Source organism: Pogona vitticeps, chromosome 5 (assembly GCF_051106095.1).
Source record: "Pogona vitticeps strain Pit_001003342236 chromosome 5, PviZW2.1, whole genome shotgun sequence".
In the NCBI taxonomy this organism is placed as follows: Eukaryota; Metazoa; Chordata; class Lepidosauria; order Squamata; family Agamidae; genus Pogona; species Pogona vitticeps.
The window spans coordinates 12,292,959-12,310,537 of NC_135787.1; the positions used below are offsets into that span (position 1 = coordinate 12,292,959).

Consider the following 17,579-nt stretch of genomic DNA (forward strand, 5'->3'; position numbering starts at 1 on the left):
AGGATCATCTTGATCAAGGCGGTGGCATAAAAAAACACAAACAAATCAGAAAACAAATGACAAATAATTACAATTTATTGCTGAATAATAAAGCATAGTGCATATTTCATGGAATGGCTTGTGCTGCAATCAGATGTTTTAAAGCATCTAAGAAGTGACTATCAGAGTTAACCAAGAGATGGTAAAGAAAATACATTTTTTCTTAAAATATGATGCTGAAAATCTGGGAATTGATTACTTTTCAGAAGTAACTTTCCACATTCTGAAAATTATTTGTATGTAGCAGTTTGTGTACGCCACCTCTACACTAGATTTGAGTTCCAGTCTGTGCTTGGACAAGATTTTGGAAGTTTGATGTGCTCTGGTACAATAGTGGCTGTGGACCTGATAGTGTGCCCCCAATGCCTCTGATAAGCACCTAAGAGGTTGTCAACTGATGTACATTGAGAATAACAGACATCCTCACTTTTCTCACCCAACATTTCTTTCTTTGCAAGAAAGTGGAGGGGGAAAGTGATTCCTGCTTTCCCCCTACACTTTCGTTACAAAAAGCAGCTTTCTCTTCCATTTTCTTTGCATGGAGGGGAAAAGCTGCTTTTTGCCACGAAAATGTAGGGGGAAAGGAGGAATCGCTTTCCCCCTCCATTTTCTTTGCAAAACATGGAAACAGGGATCAAAGTGCTTTGATTCCTCCCCCTCGCCTTACTTCCCTGTATAAAATGACCCACAATTTTTCTTTTAATTATTTTAGGAAAATTTGTTGTTTTATACATGGAAAAATACAGTATTTGATCATTAAACCAAATAGCTGGCTTGGCTGGAAAGGCTGCCACTGTGTCTGAGAAGAGAATGTTTGCACTCCACCTACAGTTCCTGAAAATGTTTTGTTAAAAATTCTCACATTATCCTGTTGCCTTGTATTTATATGGGGCGGGGTGGGGTAGTGAAGGCAACACAACAGCCAAAACATTGTGAAAGGCTATCCAACCATTTCGGACAACTACATCCTTCTCTTAAAGATGTGTGTCTGATTAATTGTCAGATGGACAGTGCAGGTGCAGAAACAGAAAAAAAAACATTATGTCACAAAGGGAACTCTCAGAAGAGCAATTATACGTTATGTGTTCCAGGTTTAACCCTTTTTTTGACAACAGAGGCAGAATCTCACAGGTATGTATCAAAAAGAGCACCAGCTGATTTTTTTAAAAAATTGAAACAGCATCCCTGCCCATTCAACCTCAGCAATGAAATTAGGTCATCATAATACAACAGGAAGCACTAGGGACTTCTATGAGACAAATGCCACCCAGGGACCTTTGGGTAGTGTGGGCGGCATATAATTTAAATAAATAAATAAAAATAAATAAATAAATGTCACAGAAGTGACCTCACTGTGACTCTTCTGATGGGTGTATCTGCCACACCTGCATCTAAAATAATTTCCAAGAGTGGTTGGGCAATATATTTTCCTTAGGTAGCATAGTTGCCTCAGTAGAAAGATAAGCAACAACCCTCCATTATCTTGTGCAATTAGAATATTGCAACAGGACCCTTGCTGAAAGCACAGCTGCCTCATTGGTTGAATAGCTCACTGCTGTGCCAACATCGGACTGTCTAATATTCTGGCATTAATGAATCCTTTTATCATCTAACTAGGCATAAACAACACAGATCTGTAGTAGATCTGAAGCGATAAAGGAAATGCATCTGGTCTGAAGTGAATTACTTGAATTAAAAGCAGTAATCATTTAATTATTAACTTAATCCAACAAAGTGGTGAGCTTAATCTAGTTCTTTCAATCAGAGCTTTCACCACTGAAAGTCTTTTCAGAACAAATGATATTGTCAGCTACAACAGAGTCACATAAAGAAGCTGTCTTGGTCAAAAGCTGCCCCAGCTTTTTAAAATATGTTCAGGAAATGATAATTAAACTTACCAAATTAAGCCCCAATCCTACCATCTTTCATTTATATTTATCAGTGGAAAACCTGTTTGTATTTGGAAGTCATGCATGTTTATTTAGTTGAAAATCAAAGGAGCTGAGGCAACTGTTCTATGAAAGACTGAAAAGTCGTAAGTTGCTTAGCACTGCTCACATTTTACAGTGATGCCTCGCAAGACGAAAATAATTCATTCCGCGAGTCATTTCGTATTGCGAAAATTTCGTCTTGCAAAGTGCGGTTTCCCATAGGAATGCACTGAAATTGAATTAATGTGTTCCTATTCATCTTGCAAAGCACGGCCATAGAAAAATTTGTCTAGCGAGTCACCAAAAAAAAATAAATCGCAAAATGCTTTCAGCTTGCAAGTTTTTTGTTGCGCGAGCCATTCGTCTTGCGAGGCATCACTGTATATACATGCACCAGAGATGGGCATTTACTGGACTTTGGTGGATCAGGCCCACAGGTGTTGCACATGTGTCCCAGAGTTTGTACTCCACCTCCTCAGACAGACACCCGCTTAGAGCAGGAGGCAAGGCAGGGAAGCCCACAGTGCTGCTTCTGAGGCCTTCAGGAGGAGGCCAGATGAAGAATCTGGGTAGATTTCCAGGTAACAGCAACAACAAACCTAGCACAAGAGTGTAGCACACATCACAAATGAGAAACCAGGGAACCAACCAACACCGGGACAGAAATCAATATACAGTTCATAGTTCTAAATATATTACCATGTAATTATTTTACACAAAATATTCCACAAATCACATTACAAAACTTATCTTTCACAGTTCCTTTATATACATAATTGTCTCACACCCACTATAATTGTACAATCTTAGAGTTACAGCATGGATGCTTTCCCCACCAGTTTTTCTCTCGGACGTAGAAACAGTTTATTTAGGGCCACAACAAATGTTCGGCAGTTCGGTGCCCTGTCCCTTCCCTCCGGAAGCATCATCCGAAGCTTCCCTGCCCTGCCTCTTCCGGACATGGCTTCTGAGCGGATGCCAGCTGGAGGGGGCAAAGTGCCTTACCACTCAATACCTGTTGCGGTGATAAACGAACCAGGACGAACTGCCAATCTCTACTCAGAAGAGTAAAGAAAGAGCTCAAAATAGCTGAGACCATAGTTTATACACATGAAAATACTGTCTTCTCAAAATATTTTCTTTTAATAAGAACTAAATTATAAATAATGTGTGCAGTTTTTTAAAAACTCATGTTCGTTTCCTATCTACGAAACAGATTTGTCTCCTTTGAATTACTCTCTAAAGGTTTCTTCAGCTCTTCTGGATTTTTGCTTTTCCACAAGTTTCCAAGTAAAATCCCTGAGAAAAGCAGGAATCCTAGTGTGCGATTAGAAATGAACTTTTTCCAACAATCTTCAGGATTATGAATATCCAAAGTGTGTATCTGAGGAAAGAGGTGAAAACTGCATTAATGTTACTGTAATGTAGTATCTAAATTGTAAAATGCACACCCGCTTCTCAAATCTCTTCCGCTGTAACACCTCCCTTTTTTGGGAAGTTTTCTTGAACCTTCAACTGTTTTAAATTTCAACTGTTTTGAACTAGAGGCATAAATTATTGTGCTGTCAAGTTGTAACCGACTTACAGCAATCCTAATAGGGCTTTCAAGGTATGTGAGATTTTTTAAGGAGTGGCTTTACCACTACCACATCTCCAGGGAACTTCTATGGCTGTGCAGGGATTCAAACTCAGGAGGCCTGGGTTAAAATCCCCAACCTGTTCTTCTCCTCATTCTGTTGAAAAGCCAATACAGTGGTGCCCCGCATAGCGACGATAAGCCGTGCAGCAAAAATCGCTGCAAAGCGATTTTGTAGCTATGCGGTTTTAAAAAGCCCATAGGAATGCATTGAAACCCCTTCAATGCATTCCTATGGGCTTAAAACTCACCTTTAAGCGAAAATCCTCCATACGGCCACCATTTTCGCTGCCCAGTAAGCGAGGAATCTGGGCGAAAACACAGCGGCGACCATTTTATTTACCCGGCGGCCATTTTGGAACTGCCGATCAGCTGTTGGAAAATCATCGCTATGCGATGATCGGTACGCGAAACAGGGTACCGATCAGCGCAAAGCGATTTTTTCCTATTTAAAACATCGCAATGCGATTGCAAAAAATTAGTTGCTATGCGGATTCGTCGTTAAATGGGGCGCCTGTTAAGCGAGGCACCACTGTAACTGATTTCAGCAGATATGAAAACATGGCAATTAGGAATTTAAGCCAAACTGACACAGCTTCCGCCCATTTCAAACTTCGGTATAAAGAGGGCATACAAAACTGGTAACTGACCTGCTGAGCCAAGTGGAAGCCCACTGCCATTACTGCTGCATAGTATGGGAAAGTCTGGTCACAATTAATTCCTGTCACAGTAAGTCCTAAAAGCATCATAGTGCTGAAGCCGCTGAGCCACAACTTGGTGTTTTCATTGAATTTGAGTGCCGTTGATTTCACACCTATGGCAAGATCATCTCTTCTATCCTACAGAAAAAGGATGCAAATCGGTTAGCAGAAAAACTCAAATGCACTAACATTGCATAGAATTCAGTGGTTCTAACCTTAGGTCCCCAGATGTTCTTGGACTACAACTCCCAGAAATCCTTAACCAGTGTAGCTAGTGGTGAAGGATTCTGGGAATTTTAGTTCAAGAACATCTGGGGACCCAAGGTTGGGAACCCCTGGAGAAAAAAAGAGTTGCTTTGTACTCTTGTGCTGTGGTTATATGTGATACTAGTAAGACGCGGTCCTGGGAATTTTGATCCAAATCTGAGACTGAAAACAGTCAACATAAGAGAAACAGTTGGACAGAAACCACTAAATCATAATACAACTAGGGGTGGAATGAGATGACAAGAACGTCTTGAGAAGTTCTTAATTCAAGAAAGAGTGTCTTTCAAAAACTAAAAACCAGGTGAAGAAGGAAAAGAGTAAGCAAGATCAAGAGCTTGTTTGCAGCTACAAGACATCCCCAACTTAAAATACAGAAAGTAATTTTATTGACCTCACTGGCTATGTTCAGATGTCACACCAAACTACAGGAGAAAGAGCTGCAATGAATCCCACGTATCTGTGCTTCCTTTCCTCTGGGGCTACACTTAGCGGGGATTCAGAAACTCTTTCTTTTGGCTTAGATCACCAATTCTTAATCTGTGAGCCACGGACCCCTGGGGCCCACAATGAACTCACAGAGGGTCTGCGAAGGCTTGAAGAAATGCTATGATTTTTGCAGTTAAAATATGAAGAAAAAAAGAAAGAAAGAAAGAATCTTTAAAGTCATCTTTAAAACTGTTGCATGAGCTTTGGGAAAATAAGAAAATGGTTAAAAAGGCTGCAAGTGGTTGTAACAATGAGAATACAGCGCCTCATTTGAAGTTTCTCAACAAATAGCAAAAAAATGGAAAACCCAACAATAATCAAATCTGAAGGCCCTTCATGAGAAACTTAGTAAATGCTTGATGCACTTTAGGGTTTTGAATCTTGAGCTAAATCTTGATGGTCTGCAGTAACAGAAGATGTTTAAAGGGGGCCCGTGGTAAAGAAAAGGCTAAGAACTGCTGGTTTAGATTTTGAGCTGCTTGCCATGTAATTCAAATTTGATAAAACTGTAGTGATGACACCTTAAACTATCAAACATACAAAGACACTGTTTGCATCTTCATTTTTAGCCTGCTTTGATGACAAAACAAGACCTTGATGGCAGGTGACAATAACCAGCAAAAACACTAAAATAATTATAAATAGTTTCAAACCTACACAAGGGATGTAAAATCCATTTTTGCATTCAGCAGAAGCAACTACCTTGTGGCATTATAATTCATCAAAACCACTCAGCATCAGACCCTTACTTCAAGGATCTCATTTAGCAATCAGAAAACTCTATACCTGATGAGCATAAATAGTGTCATATATGAGTGTCCACAGAACTCCTGAGAAGTACAGTGGCAAGCAAACGGACCAGTTGCAAGAGCCTTGGACAGCTGACCAGCCAAGTAAAGCCCCCCAGTTAAAGGCAAGGCCTAAAAGAGAGGGAGAAACAAAAGAAAAGAGCCTCACATGGCAGTCATAGCATGCATTCTATTTTTCAGGGAAAAAACGGCAGCAAGATTCAAAATGACCTGCAAGGCCCTCAGACAGGACTTTTGGAAATGCTTTGCAAATCAATAGAATAACAACTCTCATTTAAATACTGTACTGAAAAGAAATTCTGTTAGTCTGGAGCAAGAAAATAAAAGCAGTGTCTTGCTACACGGACACGGGCTTATTGCAGCACAAAGTCTTCCTAACCTCCACAGCTCCCACTGAAAGGGAATCTGTGGATCATGAAGTGTACACGCCTCTAGTAATGCAAGGAAGAAAAACATACTTAGTGCAATCTCCCCATTTCTGATTGTGGAAGGCATGCAGTGCTATCTCCCTGCTTTACAGAGACAGATGGGAACATGAACTTGTCGGAAAGCCGGCACATTTTTGTTGTTGCTTCAGTGTGCCAGCATATGGCCAAACAGACTGAGCAGACAACTGAGGCAGTTGTACAAAAGGAGATCTCAAATGGCATATATCTGGTTCATTCAAATATGTACTTTGATGGATGTTCCCACATGGCGGGAGGGTTGGAATGGTGGTTGCTTGCAAATCTATGTTGCAGAAAAACAGAAGGCACCTCATTTCTGTACAACTCAAGCCTGATTCAAAATGAATTAGTTGGCAACAAAAGAAAAGAGAGAGAGAACATCATAAATGGATGGTAGAATGCTACCTTTAGATTTGAAAAAGCCAAGCCTCTGTGAAACAACATGGTAATTCCTTTTAATGTACTTTCTAATAAGTGAGTCAAGTCCTATGCAATGAGGAAGGCAGTTTCCAATAGAAAAAGTATGACTCAAGGCCTGCCGCTCCCATTTCTGAATCCTACTTGTGTTTCCTGTAGAAGGTGAATTATTGTCACTCTCTTTATTTGATTCACCAACAGGGTGACAGGACACAAAGGAAGGCAAAGCTGGTTTACCTTTTATTGAGCTACCCAAAAAAGCAAGCTTTGCTCATCACTGTTAAGACTTGTGATGGAAAAAATGCATCTGCCAAACATTCCCCCTGCATTTCGTGCTGCATTTCGTGTTTCCTGTAGAAGGTCTACAGTCCTGTAGACCTGCTGTGATCCTGACCACCCCCATGCAGAATTTAGGGGGGAAAACGTGTTTAGTTGGATTATGATTGCCAGAATCCCACTGACCAGGCCTGCTGGGGAAATCTGAAAATTGTACCCCAAAGACAACTTTTTCAACATATGCCCTAGCAGATGATTTGTTAGGAACACTCAACATATGTATCCGGCAGTTGTAAAACAGGTAGGGTGAGGTGGGGCGTTGGCACTTAGGGTAGAGCAGCTAAGTCTCGCCCTTTGCCAGTCCAGTTCAAGTCCTCTGGATTGTGAGGTGTTGGCTATCACAGTACCAGAGAGAAGGGGGGGAGGGAATTATGTTTCCTCACCATTGAAGACTACTTCCTTGTTTCTATCCAGATCTGAAAATCACCTGTGAGGGTCTTGGTTGGAGTTATCCTGCCCGGTGAGTAGTTGTAGAATTAAAGGTGACACCCAACTGGGGAATACATAGAACCTGTTTTGGTGCATTTCGATGACAGAGTGAACGGGCCATTAGATACACTGGCCTCACCATGGAGCACTCTTCCACAAGGTCTACTACTGGATGGACCCACCACGGTTGGGCCAGAGACTAGACCAGCCTGACAATGAACCTATGATGTGGTGGACTGGGTCCACTCTATCGGTGCTAGCCCAATCCGACATGCACTGATCCCATCTCCAACCCAATTAAGGCACTGGAGAAGAAAAAATCGATTCAAGAGACTGGCGGTTCAAATGAGACCTCCATGCTAAGGAAGAGCGGAAGGTGGAACAAAGACATTAATAGACTTGAGGGTGAACAGAATCATCCCAAGGGACTTGAACTGGACTGGGAGACGGTGAAGCTTAACTAGTCTACCCTAAGAGAAGTAGAAAGGGTCCGGAGGGGAAAGAGACAGCGACGTCAACTGGTCTGCTGCATACAGTTCTGGAATAAAGTTCTGAGGTCTTTGTACATACAAGTCTCCCATGTGTTGATGATCAACCCCAAGGGCTCCTCTGATGTCTCCTTGCCCATGGAAGGTTTGAGAACTGACACAGATAACAGTGGGGTCTCGACTTACGAACGACCCTACTTGCGGACAACTCTACTTACAAACCCGCTCTATAGGGGAAATAAGGACTCAACATACGAACTTCCCTCGAGTTACGAACAGGAAAAAAGTGCCCCTCCCTCCCCTTAGAGGCTTCTGGAGGGGGGAAAAGGGTCAGAAACTTAAAAATAAATAAAAGAACGTCACTTACCAAGCCTTGGTAGCCCCCAAACAGCAGGAAAAAGAGCAGGAAACAGCTAAAAGCCGACACCCAGAAGGGAGCCTGACAGTCATTTTGTGATTTTCCCCTATTCCTGCCCTCTCCTCTCCCCGCCTAACAGCTGATGGGCTGGCTCTGAAGAGGCATCCAGAGGCTTGCTCAGCACTTAAAAAGCCTGCCTGTGTGTCTTTGTGCTGAAAAAAATCAGCACAACATGTTTTAAAACATGATTTAAAATTGGCTTCATTGAAAAAAAAAGATTTCTAAAGTGCTTTGCAAACTGTTCCCTGCCTTCCTCCTCGTTTCCTGAACCTATGGGGGGAAAATATCCCCCTCTAGTGGTAGAAGGCGGAATAGCAGCTTCCCATTAGTTTCTATGGACGGAAAAGAGCAGATACAGATTAAATGGTTTTCAATGCATTCCTATGGGAAATGCAGATTCAACCTAAGAACTTTTCGACCTAAGAACCACCTTCCAATACGGATTAAGTTCGTAAGTCGAGACCCCACTGTAGCGAAATCATTTTAATTTGCCAAACCTTTAAAACCGCTTCAACTTCAGCATGTATTCCCATCATTCCTAAACAGTTTTATACCGCTTATTTTCTGTTTTTGTAAGCCACTTGATAGCTCAATTAAAATGTGATACCAGAACTTGAAGGTATAAACAAGTACCTAACACTATGGAGGAACTTTTGTCTGTGAGGAGACATCAGCTTAGGAGGAGTTGGTGCTTGCAGAATAAGCATCACACTGCAGGGGGAGGAAATGAGCAATTACATCTCAGGATAAATCTGTTCATTTCTTGCAAAGAACACAACATCTTAAGTAACCAAATCACACCCCAATGTAGTGTTAAGTCAGTAAGAACAACCCATGTAGAAGAAAAAGAATTTCCTGAGCTTACCCAAGAATAACTGTGGCCAGTATGTTATTCTCTTCATGAGTGGGTAAGTCACCACGAGAGATAACGAGGCGGCTCCTAAAGCAATACTGAGAATGGAAAAGAAGCTTTAACAAAAATTAAAATTAAAATCTTGGTGCATGTACTGTACTTCCACATCAACTATTCCGTAGTGCTTTATTCTGGGGGCAGTCACACTAGCAGCAGTGGGCAAGCTCGTGTGGGCTGCTTTGGAAAAATTGGGCTTGATTAGAACAATCTAACTGAGCACCTGCCATTTCTATATGATCGGTCAGTCTTGATTAGAGACCAGCTCAAAAAGGATTAACATCAGTCAAGCTCATGACCAAGTGTGAAATTCTATATGGGTTCCTCTAGTTAGCCACTTGTGTCAACAAGGCTTACAATTGTTAACTTAAATCTTACCTTGTAGACTCATAGACTAGTAACTGAGATTATTCAAAGCCTGGTAGTCCTGTTCTTAATGAACCATTGTCATTCTGCCCATTATCTATATCCTCATGGGTTTGGGAGCTATGTACGACAGTAATATAGTCTGAGGAAGTGGACTTTATCCACACATAATAAAAAAAGTCATAAGCCATCAAAGTGAATTCTGACTTATGGCAACCCTTTTCAGGGTCTTCTAGGTAGACAATACACAGAAGTGGTTCACCTTTCCTGCTGCTGGTGACATCCTGGGATTGTACAGTTTGCCGAAGGTCACACAGGTTGGTTCTTCTCACAAGAGACACAGTAGGGAATCCAACTCCCAACCACAGACTCCACAGACAGATACCTAAACCACTGAGCTATCCAGACAGTCTGATCCACAAAAGCTTGCATTCAAATATCGCTGTTAGCCTTTAAGGAGCCATAATACGAGGGGGTGCTGACAAGTATTGAGCCTTCCTTGTCAGTTTTATAACAAATAAGGCTCAATATTTACTCAATACGAGGACCGCTGAATATCAGCCATAAGTATTGCTACATATCTGAGAATATTACGTGAGAGAGTTGGTGCCATTATCCACAATGACTTGGAAATGAGAAAGCTGGTAGCAAAGTGGATCCCCAAACTTTTGACAACCAAACAAAAGAGCAAACATGTGGAGTCATTGGTGGCTGTTTTGGAACACTTTGGGCAAACTGGCAAATGGTGATGAGACATGGATCTATTGTTATGAGCCTAAGACAAAGGAACAGTCTAAGGATTGGAGGCACAGTGGTTCCCCCAGGCCAAAGAAGTTCCAAGTGCAAAGGTCAGTGCAGAAGCAAATGGCAACAGTTTTTTGCGATAAGAAGGGGGTTCTGCTGGTGGACTACCTCCAACAGGGTTCAAATGCCAATGTAAAATATTACTGTGCTTTATTGATGAAACTGAGGCAAAACATCGAGGAAAACACCGAGGAAAGCTCTCCAAAGGTGTCATCCTGTTGCATAACAACACCTCGTCACACACTGCAGGTGAAACAATGACAAAATTGACCTCCTTAGGCTTTCAAGTGATGCCCCATCCACCCTATTCTCCCGACCTGGCTCCTTCTTACTATTATCTATTCCCCAAACTCAAAAAACACGTAAAGGGACAACAATCTGGGAGTGTTCTGGAGGCAACTAATACTTCAAACGAGTGGTTACACCAGCAGTCGGAAGAATTGTATTTGCAGGGACTTAAGAAGCTGCAGGGCAAATGTCGCAAGTGTGTTGACTTCCTGGGGGAATATGTAGAATAGTGTGGCAGTTACAGCTTCCTAGCTCATTTTTTTTCTGGGTAAGGCTCAATACTTGTCAGCACCCCCTCCTATTTGTTCTTTCTCTTTTTGTCTAATATGCCTGCACAGACTAACACAGCTACTTCTTTAAAAGCTATAGGTTTTAAACAAGAAACACAAAACAAAACAAAAGCAAATTGAGGTTCTCAAAAGCCTGCTACGGTTTAGGACCTCAATATCTGGCAGAATGCCTCCTCCACCTAGATCTACCTGTATCACCTGCTCTAGCCAGGCTGGGCAGCTGAGGGGCCTAACACTGAGAGAAGCCCAGAAGGAAAAACTAAAAACCAGGCCTTCTCGGCAGCGGCCCCTCGCCTTTGGAACACATTGCCCACGGAGATTCACCTGGCCCCCTCGCTGGGAGCTTTCAAAAGTAAATTGATGATCTGGTTCTTTTGGCAGGCCTTCCCTCCAGCTAGTACTTAGCTCCCACTCTCATCTTTCCCATCTTGGATTTTCAATGTAAATCGTTTTAAATTTATTTATTTATTTATTTATTTATTTATTTATTTATTTATTTATTTATTTATTTATTTATTTATTTATTTATTTATTTATTTATTTATTTATTTATACCCCACCCCTCTAGACCATGTCTACTCGGGGAGGCTTTTTATGTTTTTATGAATAATTTATTGTGAGCCGCCTGAGTAGACATATGTCTAGAAGGGCGGGATAAAAATATAATAAATAAATAAAATTAAATAAACTTCTTCATCCCTTATTTCTGGTGTGATTTTTTTTTAAAAAAAGGCTGATTTCCCTGCTAGATTTCAATGAAAATTGCTGTATGAGATTTGGTCAACCAAATTCTGTCTTCGGGAAAAACTGAAACTAAACAACAACAAAAAGAAAAATTATCAATTCAAATGTGAAGACTGTGCCTGTTTTATGCCTCTGCGAGAATGATTCCAAACCTACACCGATTATGGCAAAAACAAAAACCGTCCATGTTTAACTTACCTGTAATAATTTAAACATAATAAGACACATAACGCCAAACTAAGCTGTCCCCCAAGAAACACAAGGGACTGAAAACTTGAGATCTCTCCAGCTGCCAGTGGCCGACTTGCTGTTCTTGACACCTAAACCACAGGGATTTTTTCAATGGTTGGTTATTATCATTAGCAACACACACACCTACTGTTCACAAGCCAAAAAAAAAAAAAAATTAGATTTCGTAATGTTGAAAAAGCAGACTCCTGCTACTCAGGTTGTGTGTTTCTACCCTTCTAGCAAGCTGAAAGCAGGTATATTAAGAACATCTGGCTTGAAGGGAAAAACCTCTGTCTAATTGCCTTTCAACATACATTGCCTTTTGTCAACTCTGATGTATTCCATTAAATTGACATGCATACTTCTAGTGTGTCTTTCAACGTAAACAACAGTAAGTGCAGTCCAGGCATTTATGGCCTGGTAGAAACAGTATGAATAATTCATTGCTCAGGATCACAGACATTAGCAATACTGTTTCCTTCAGTCAGCATTTCAGGTGGGAGGACTGCTTTACAAGAAGGCATTTTTCTTACTGAGCAAACATTATCAGCCTGCCTAGTCTTTTCAAGTCTTCTCTACCTTTTTGTCATACTCCCGATCCCACATGTCGTTAATTGTGCATCCTGCTCCACGCATCAGCAATGCACCGGTACCAAAAAGTAGCAACATATCCCAGGCCGGCCAACAGCCTGGCTCAGCTGCCAGGGCAATACTCCAGGTGCAGGGTAGATACAGCAGCCATGTCCCTAAAAATAAAAAATATGTAAGAGGTTGGAGAAGGAGCAATATTAACCCACATTCACACAAGCTGCTGATTCCTCATGCTGTTGTGATTCTGTTTAATAGCTGTCCTGTCTTTCTGCATTTGTCAACTACCTCTGAAGATGTAGACAGTCTTGGCATGTCTTCATTGTCAGTTTCCTGCCTCCTCTAGCAGTGGCCTGGCTTCCCTGGCCCGCCTCTAAGTGGTCACCCACTAGAGGAGGCAGGGCTTAGAAGCATGTAACAACGGTTTAGCCAATGGACCATGGACCAGAGCACGCCAGGCCCTCCTGTCTTCCACTGTCTCCCGGAGTTGGGTTAAATTCATGTTGGTCACTTCAAGGACACTGTCCAACCATCTCCTCCTCTGTCGTCCCCTTCTCCTCCTGCCTTCACACTTTCCCAACATCAGGGTCTTTTCCAGCGAGATTTCTCTTCTCATGAGATGGCCAAAGTATTGGAGCCTCAGCTTCAGGATCTGTCCTTCCAGTGAGCACTCAGGCTTGATTTCCTTTAGATTGGATAGGTTTGTTCTCCTCGCAGTCCACAGGACTCTCATTTATCTCTGTTTAGAACCTTTATATTTGGTGGAACATCTCTCCCCAAAATAGCAACCCATCCCACACACTCCTTGTTGTTCTTGATGTTCAGAATTGCAACAACAAAGGAGGCCAAAAAAGCTAACACTAGGAGCTAATCTCTCTCAATCATGGCCACTTCCTTCTGGAATGATTCATCAGGTGCTATCTGTCTACTTTTAGGAACCTAATCAAGACAGAATTGTATAAAGCTGCCTTCAACTCATGTGACAATATCCTGAGATGCTCAAATGGGATTTTATTTGTGTATTTCTATTTAAAGGTAGTTACAGCAAGAGACCGAATTTATTTCTTTTATTATATATATTACATATGATTTTATTGCATATGATGATTTTATTGCATATGATTTTGTATGATTTTATTGCACATTATGAACCACACAGAGTGATAACACTAATTAAACAATATAGAAGTGGAAATAACAAATATATTCCTCTTTCAGCAGAAAAGAAGGAACAAGCTAAACTGCAGCTTAAGACCGAATACAGAATTTTATTTCAGAAGCCCGCCACAATCCACAACCACATCTGAGACAAAATCGACAGCATTATACCAGCCTTCGTGAATACATTATACCAACCCTTAACTTTATAATTACAGTACGTATTTCTAATGGTGCTTTACTCCCTCTGGAGGTCAAAAGTAGAACAGAATGAACAAAAGTACAGAAGGGTACCAAAATTACATCAGAAGAATGCAGAAATGTACTGTATGCTTAGAGGAATGCTCTCAAATTAAGGCTATATTACACAGAAGCAGGTTCCATGGAAATCAAGTCACCCCAGTCCAGTCTAGAACACTAGGATCGCCAAGTGTGTGCTTATACAGATGGCTCTGATGGGGCTTCCCAGAGATGGGGACTTGAGTCACGTGACTCGCTGTCAAGTCAGACTTGAGTAGCACCAGAGACCTGAATGGGGTTATTCTCTCCACGACTCAAACTCAATGAGTGATTTGAAATCCTTTTTTTTTTCTGGGGGGGAAAAGCTTGTTTTTAATAGAGACTTGGATCTGGGGCTTGGGACTTGATACCAAAGATTCAGACTTGGGACATGGATCCCAAAGTCATACAGGAAGGTTTCTCATCATAATTCTGTTCTTATTATTTTCTATATTCAGCTACAACAAACTATAGAAAGCTACAACCTGTTTTGGTATCATTTTGTAAACAGAAGTCAAAGCAGCTTTTTTTCAATGTAGAGATAAAATTTATCAGCTGCTTATGTCTGAAGATGAGGTGCTGATAATTTTATAGCTAAACTAACAACTCAGCTTGACTCCTTTACAATGGCAGCATGTAAGAATGCAGACACATAAGTGAGGAGAACCACAACTATGGGCATTACATGGATGGCTACATAAGAACCCAGTCATGAGAAATTAGACTCACCATGACATATGCATTTAACGACCCATATTTAAAAAGCAATGAGGCATGAGCACAGAAGGTCAGCTCAAACATGACCCTACGATACCCAAGACGGACAGGTCATAGTGGAGAGTTCTGACTAAACGCAATCCATCTGGAGCAGGAACTGGCAAGCCACTACAGTATCTTTGCCAAGAAAACCCTATGGACAGAAACAACAGGCTAAAAGATATGACGCTGGAAGATGAGCCCCTAAGATGGGAAGGCGTCCAACAGGCTACTGAAGAAGAGCGGAGGACAAGGACAAGTAGGTCCAGAGCTAATGAATTGGTTGGGTCAAAGCCGAAAGGATGCTCAGCTGCGGACATGCCTGGAACTGAAAGGAAAGTCCGATGCTGCAAAAAAAATGTTGCACAGGAACCTGGAATGTAAGATCTATGAGCCTTGGAAAGCTGGATGTGGTCAAACAGGAGATATCAATAATAAACATTGACATCCTGGGCATCAGTGAACTAAAATGGACAGGAATGGGCGAATTCAGTTTAAGATGATTATCATATCTACTATTGTGGGCAAGAATCCCGTAGAAGGAATGGAGTAGCCCTCATAGTCAGGGTTAGAACTGGATAAGGAACAACTGGTTGGTTCAAAATTAGGAAAGGAGTACAACAAGGCTGTATATTGTCTCCCTGCTTATCTAACTTATTTGCAGACTACATCATGCAAAAGACAGGACTGGAGGAATCCCAATCCAGAATTAAGTTTGCCAGAAGAAATATTAACAAACTCCAATATGCAGATGATACCACTCTGATGGCAGAAAGTGAGGAGGAATTAAGGAACCTTGTAATGAGGGTGAAAGAGGAGAGCGCAAAAAATGGTCTGAAGCTCAACATCAAAAAAACTAAGATCATGGCTACTGGTCCCATCACCTCCTGGCAAACAGAAGGGGAAGATATGGAGACAGTGACAGATTTTACTTTCTTCGGCTCCATGATCACTGCAGATGGTGACAGCAGCCACAAAATTAAAAGACGCTTGCTTCTTGGGAGGAAAGCAATGACAAACCTAGACAGCATCTTAAAAAGCAGAGACATCACTTAGCCAACAAAGGTCTGCATAGTCAAAGCTATGGTTTTTCCTGTAGCGATGTATGGAAGAGAGATCTGGACCATAAAGAAGGATGACCACCAAAGAATTGGTGCTTTTGAATTGTGGTGTTGGAGGAGACTCTTGAGAGTAACCTGGACTGCAAAGAGAACAAACCTATCCATTTTGAAGGATATCAACCCTGAGTGCTCACTGGAATGACAGGTCCTGAAACTGAGGCTCCAATCTTTTGGCCATCTCATGAGAAGAGAAGACTCCCAAGAAAAGCCCCTGATGTTGGGAAAGAGTGAAGGCAAGAGGAGAAGGGGACGACAGAGGATGAGATGGTCGGACAGTGTCAACAAAGCGACCAACATGACTTTGATCAAACTCCAGGAGGCAGTGGAAGACAGGAGGGCCTGGCATGCTCTGGTCCATGGGGTCACGAAGAGTCGAACACGACTTAACGACTAAACAACAAAAAAAATCATTCAATCGAATTATAATTAGCAAAGTTTTATTACTGTTTAACTTATTATGCTTTTAATACTACTCTCTTTTTAATACGTGAGCCACCTTGGATCCCTTATTGGGAGAAAGGCAACTGATAAACAAGTATTTACTCAGGAACAGAGATGCAACATTTCCCAAAATTTCCCTTTCCCCCCCAGAAGAAATGCACAGTAGTTGCACTTGCACTGAGAGAGATGTAAATTTTCTGAATATTTCCATTTTTTTTCCTGGCAAAAAGCACTCTCCCCTCCCCCCGCATTTTCCTGGGGGAAAAATCCACAACAGTTGTGCAACCACTTAAAGATATGTAAAATTTTCAAAAACTTCAATTTTCTTACAGGGGGAAAATGTATTTTTTGGGGGGGGGAGGAATAGAATTTTTCGGAAATGTTACATGTCTACTCAGGAATACATCTATGGATTTATCCCACAGTAAAAACACACGCAGGACAGGATAACAATAATCCCCATCCTACCTAAGTTCCCATAAGAGAGAAGGCAAAGACAGAAGGAGGGAGCCTATTGGCTCCAGCGCCCCCTCTGAGACTGATTGACACACCGACCTACCAATAGGCTTGTCGAGCCTCATGAGGCGCAAGTAGGGCTGAAGGGGACCCGGCGCTGCTCGCACCAAAGCCGCGGCGGAGAAGGCGCGGGTGGGCCGTTGCCTTGGTCCCGCCGGGCGGGGAGGGCCGTGGTCCCAACCGGGGCCAGATAAGGCCCAGAGGGCGGCTGTCGGTAAACGAGCCGAGCCTCCCCTCGCGAGAAGGCAGCCCCTGGGGCCAAGCCGGCCGGGCAGGCGCGAGAGGAACCTCGCGGTAGCCATGAAGGCTCTGGATCTGACGTCATTTCCTCTCTTTAGAGTTAAAGAGGAATTAAAAAAAAATCCCCTCTTCTAATCCACACTTCCGGGATCTAACGAAACAGATAAAAACCTCATCTGCCGTAAAAAAATCCCACTACAGCCCAACTGGCTGCCAATAATAATAGGATCCCGCCCGCTCCCACACGATTGTTGTTTAAAAGCAGGATTTTAAATAGCTCTACTGGCATGTATCAGTGGCTTCGTTTAGTTTTTACCATAAGTTTATGGGCATTGTGGCAATTTCAGGAAGACTTAAAGGCTTTCCCACCCTGCTTTTAAACAATGATAGTGGTTGGTGGGTGGGTTTCCCTATTATTATTTTTAACTAATTAAGCTGTCACAG

The 17,579-nt window shown here is 41.9% G+C and overlaps 1 protein-coding gene across 1 annotated transcript; it reads right to left on the reverse strand.

The window, feature by feature from the left end:
- Positions 1–57: 57 nt before the first annotated feature.
- COQ2 (coenzyme Q2, polyprenyltransferase) lies at positions 58–17,225 on the reverse strand. The gene is made up of 7 exons (XM_020801762.3): positions 16,939–17,225; positions 12,616–12,782; positions 12,004–12,125; positions 9,269–9,354; positions 5,847–5,980; positions 4,257–4,445; positions 58–3,354 (listed from the first exon to the last, which is right to left on the reverse strand). The coding sequence occupies exons 1-7, from the start codon at positions 17,195–17,197 to the stop codon at positions 3,172–3,174; spliced, it is 1,140 nt and encodes a 379-aa protein (XP_020657421.3). The 5' UTR covers positions 17,198–17,225; the 3' UTR covers positions 58–3,171.
- Positions 17,226–17,579: the final 354 nt, after the last annotated feature.

Coding starts and splice junctions, on each gene's coding strand:
- COQ2 (XM_020801762.3), bottom strand. CDS start 17,197: ATGGCTACCGCGAGGTTCCTCTCGCGCCTGCCCGGCCGGCTTGGCCCC. Junction 4,446..5,846: donor ACACTATTTATGCTCATCAG/GTATAGAGTTTT, acceptor CTTTTTCTGTAG/GATAGAAGAGATGATCTTGC. Junction 3,355..4,256: donor GCTTCCACTTGGCTCAGCAG/GTCAGTTACCAG, acceptor CTCTTTCCTCAG/ATACACACTTTGGATATTCA.